Source organism: Corylus avellana, chromosome 5 (genome assembly GCF_965113065.1).
Source record: "Corylus avellana chromosome 5, dhCorAvel1.hap1.2, whole genome shotgun sequence".
Taxonomy (NCBI): Eukaryota; Viridiplantae; Streptophyta; class Magnoliopsida; order Fagales; family Betulaceae; genus Corylus; species Corylus avellana.
In genome coordinates this window covers 2750418-2753181 of record NC_142494.1, presented here as the reverse complement: position 1 = coordinate 2753181, position 2764 = coordinate 2750418, and the positions used below count along the sequence as shown (strand labels likewise).

Sequence of the window (2764 nt, the reverse complement as noted above, 5' to 3'; positions counted from 1 at the left end):
AATTATTCCAACCCAATTTGGAGGAAAACTTTATCCTAATATTAATAGGAGAATTATAAATAAGGTGATGGTTTGATAGAGAAAAGTATAATTTATTCAAAATTATTAGAATTGAATAGTATACCCACGGCCGGGTTCGGTGAATTTCTTGCTCGGTGGGCTTGGTATCTAGATCTGTTCCAATGTGAACTAGTCCCACGACTAACATGATTGATAGCAATTAATAAAGAAGAAGATTGCAGATAATTAGGAAAAGATTTGTTTGCCAAAGTTCGATTGTTTCATCCAATAGGGCGTTTACGTGTGCAGTTTATCAATGCTCATATAATATAAGTATAATCAAATTCAATGCTTTGCACATTGGGAAAAAAATAATAATTACATGATATAATTAATATATATATATACTTTGTGTGACAGAGAGATATATAATTTGTTGTTATTGGTATACATTATCTCCACATGTTTGGTTTGATGTCATTTTTATTTCTATGTTAGAGGGTTGAAATCTTTTGCATTTCCTTTGTTTACTAGCACTTGAGTATATTTATTAGAGCATTTCTAACAGTGTTTCTAAACTAGCTTTTTAATTAAATTTAGTTATTTTGTTAACTTTTCTTGCTCCAACAGATTCTGTAAAATAGAAGAGTTTCTTACTACTGCTACAGTGAACTTTCATATTTACAAGTTACTATAGCAACTTATAAGTAATATTTTATTATATTTTCTCTTTCTTTCTATTTTTTTTAATCTTTTCTCTCTTTATCTCTTTTTATGGAAAAGACAAAGAAATGATAAAAAATTAATAAAATAATATTGAAATTGGAACGGCGTTTTCAAATTTATTGGTATTTCTTTCTCTACTTACTTATTTCTTTTATTCAATTATAAACCCTCTTAAAAATAAATTAAATTCTTGACTCCCTCTTGCTTAATTCCTATCTTCTTAGAAGTTCAACTATAATATCAAAATGTGTAAGTGGTTACCTTAAAAAAAAAAAATGAACATGTGTAAGGGATATGATAATATTTCAACTCCAGCAAGAATATATATATATATATATATATTGCAAGTAGGTTACTCGAATCATCATTGCAAATTTGGTCAGCAGCTGTACCTTAAGAATATTATCATAATTATGGGTAGAGTCTATTTGAGATTGCTTTTGAAGGGCTTAAAAGTGATTTTAATACTCAAAAAGTTCGTTTAAAGAAAAAAGTACTCGTTTGGTAAAAAAAATTAAAAGCGCTTTTAAAGATCCAAAAAACCTAAAAATGACAAAAAAAAAAAAACAGTTTTGACAAAAACTTAAAAATGAAACTTTCCCCCAAAAGCTTTTTTTGACTTAAAAGTTCAAAGTCACTTCATATTTGGGACTCGGAAGGACACAATTAAGGAGGACTCTATAATCATTCTTCTAATATCACTCTGAGTCTCAAACCGAATAAACGCTACTTTAACGGCCACCCTGAGCTAAAATAATTACAATTGATTTTCACTGCTTGCCTTGTACTGAGATTTACAAAAGGATGAAACCAAACCTTTCTCTTTAAAATGGCTAAGCAATTTTTCTTTTTTTATTTATTTAAAAAAAGATCCAGTTTAAAACTAATATTTTCTATTACAACTCTTTTAAAGCGTAAACATTACACTTTTTATTTTAACTATTCCCTTTAACTATATATATATATAAATTACTTACATTTCAAAGTCATTGTCCGAAGTCAATATATATAGCAACTCATATCAATTTTTAGATTAAAAGTGTTAATCATGGCCAGCCAAAGTAGCCTATGGCGCATGAATGAGTATTTCCCCTGCAAAAAAAATTAAATAATAATAATAATAAAAAATAATCACTCGTTATTATAAATAGAGACCATATATAACACATTACACACCAACCAGAAAATAACGGAAGCCTAGTTAATTCTTGGTTGCTTGATTAGCCGGCCGGCAAGCATCTCCATCTCCCATGGCACTTCCCAATTTATTGTTAGTATTGGTTGCAGTGACGGCCATATATTTAGTCAAAGGTACAGACCTCAAAGAAACGAAGCTATCCTTGTACTTGCAAGACATCTCGGCCTTTGGCGCCGCCAATGCCACGGCCGTCCCAGTTGCTGGTATTGCTGGCAAGGCATGGACATTCACCCAGTTCGGAACCCTCTACGTCACCGACGACAACATCACCGAAACCCCAGATCGGAATTCAGCCAGAGTTGGACAGGCACAGGGCATGTACGTGACGGCGGGATTGGACGGGTTGAATTCGCATGTTATGGTGTCGATAGTGTTCACAAATAAGGAGTACAACGGAAGCACCATACAATTGCAAGGTATTAGCAAGCAATTTGAAGCTGTTAGAGAGGTTTCGGTGGTCGCCGGAACGGGAAAATTCCGGTTTGCTAGAGGGTATGCTACTTTCGAGACATATTTCTTGGACATTCCTGCCCAATACTCTGTTATCCGGTGCAACGTCACTGTCCAACATTACTAGTGGAATTACTGTATATTCTTGGTGCCGGCCGACAAATAACAGTTGCTGCCTTTGTGTGTAATTTTATTCTTATTTTATTGCTTTTGAAACCATATATCTATATTGAGATGCCTTGGCCACAGAATCTCAGTTGGTGATTGTGTGATGATGATTGGGTCTTTTTGGCAAAACAGACTTTAATGGACCAAGACTATTCTTCAAAAAAAAAAATTCAATATCTCAACATTTGTACTTTATATATCGAGCAATGATTCACGTTAATA

The 2764-nt window shown here is 32.7% G+C and overlaps 1 protein-coding gene across 1 annotated transcript; it reads left to right on the top strand.

The window, feature by feature from the left end:
• Window positions 1–1136: 1136 nt before the first annotated feature.
• LOC132183401 (dirigent protein 22-like) lies at window positions 1137–2501 on the top strand. Its single transcript, XM_088517026.1, has 2 exons — window positions 1137–1170; window positions 1987–2501. Exons 1-2 carry the CDS (start codon window positions 1140–1142, stop codon window positions 2499–2501), a joined length of 546 nt encoding a protein of 181 aa, XP_088373152.1. The 5' UTR covers window positions 1137–1139.
• The last annotated feature ends 263 nt before the right edge of the window (window positions 2502–2764 follow it).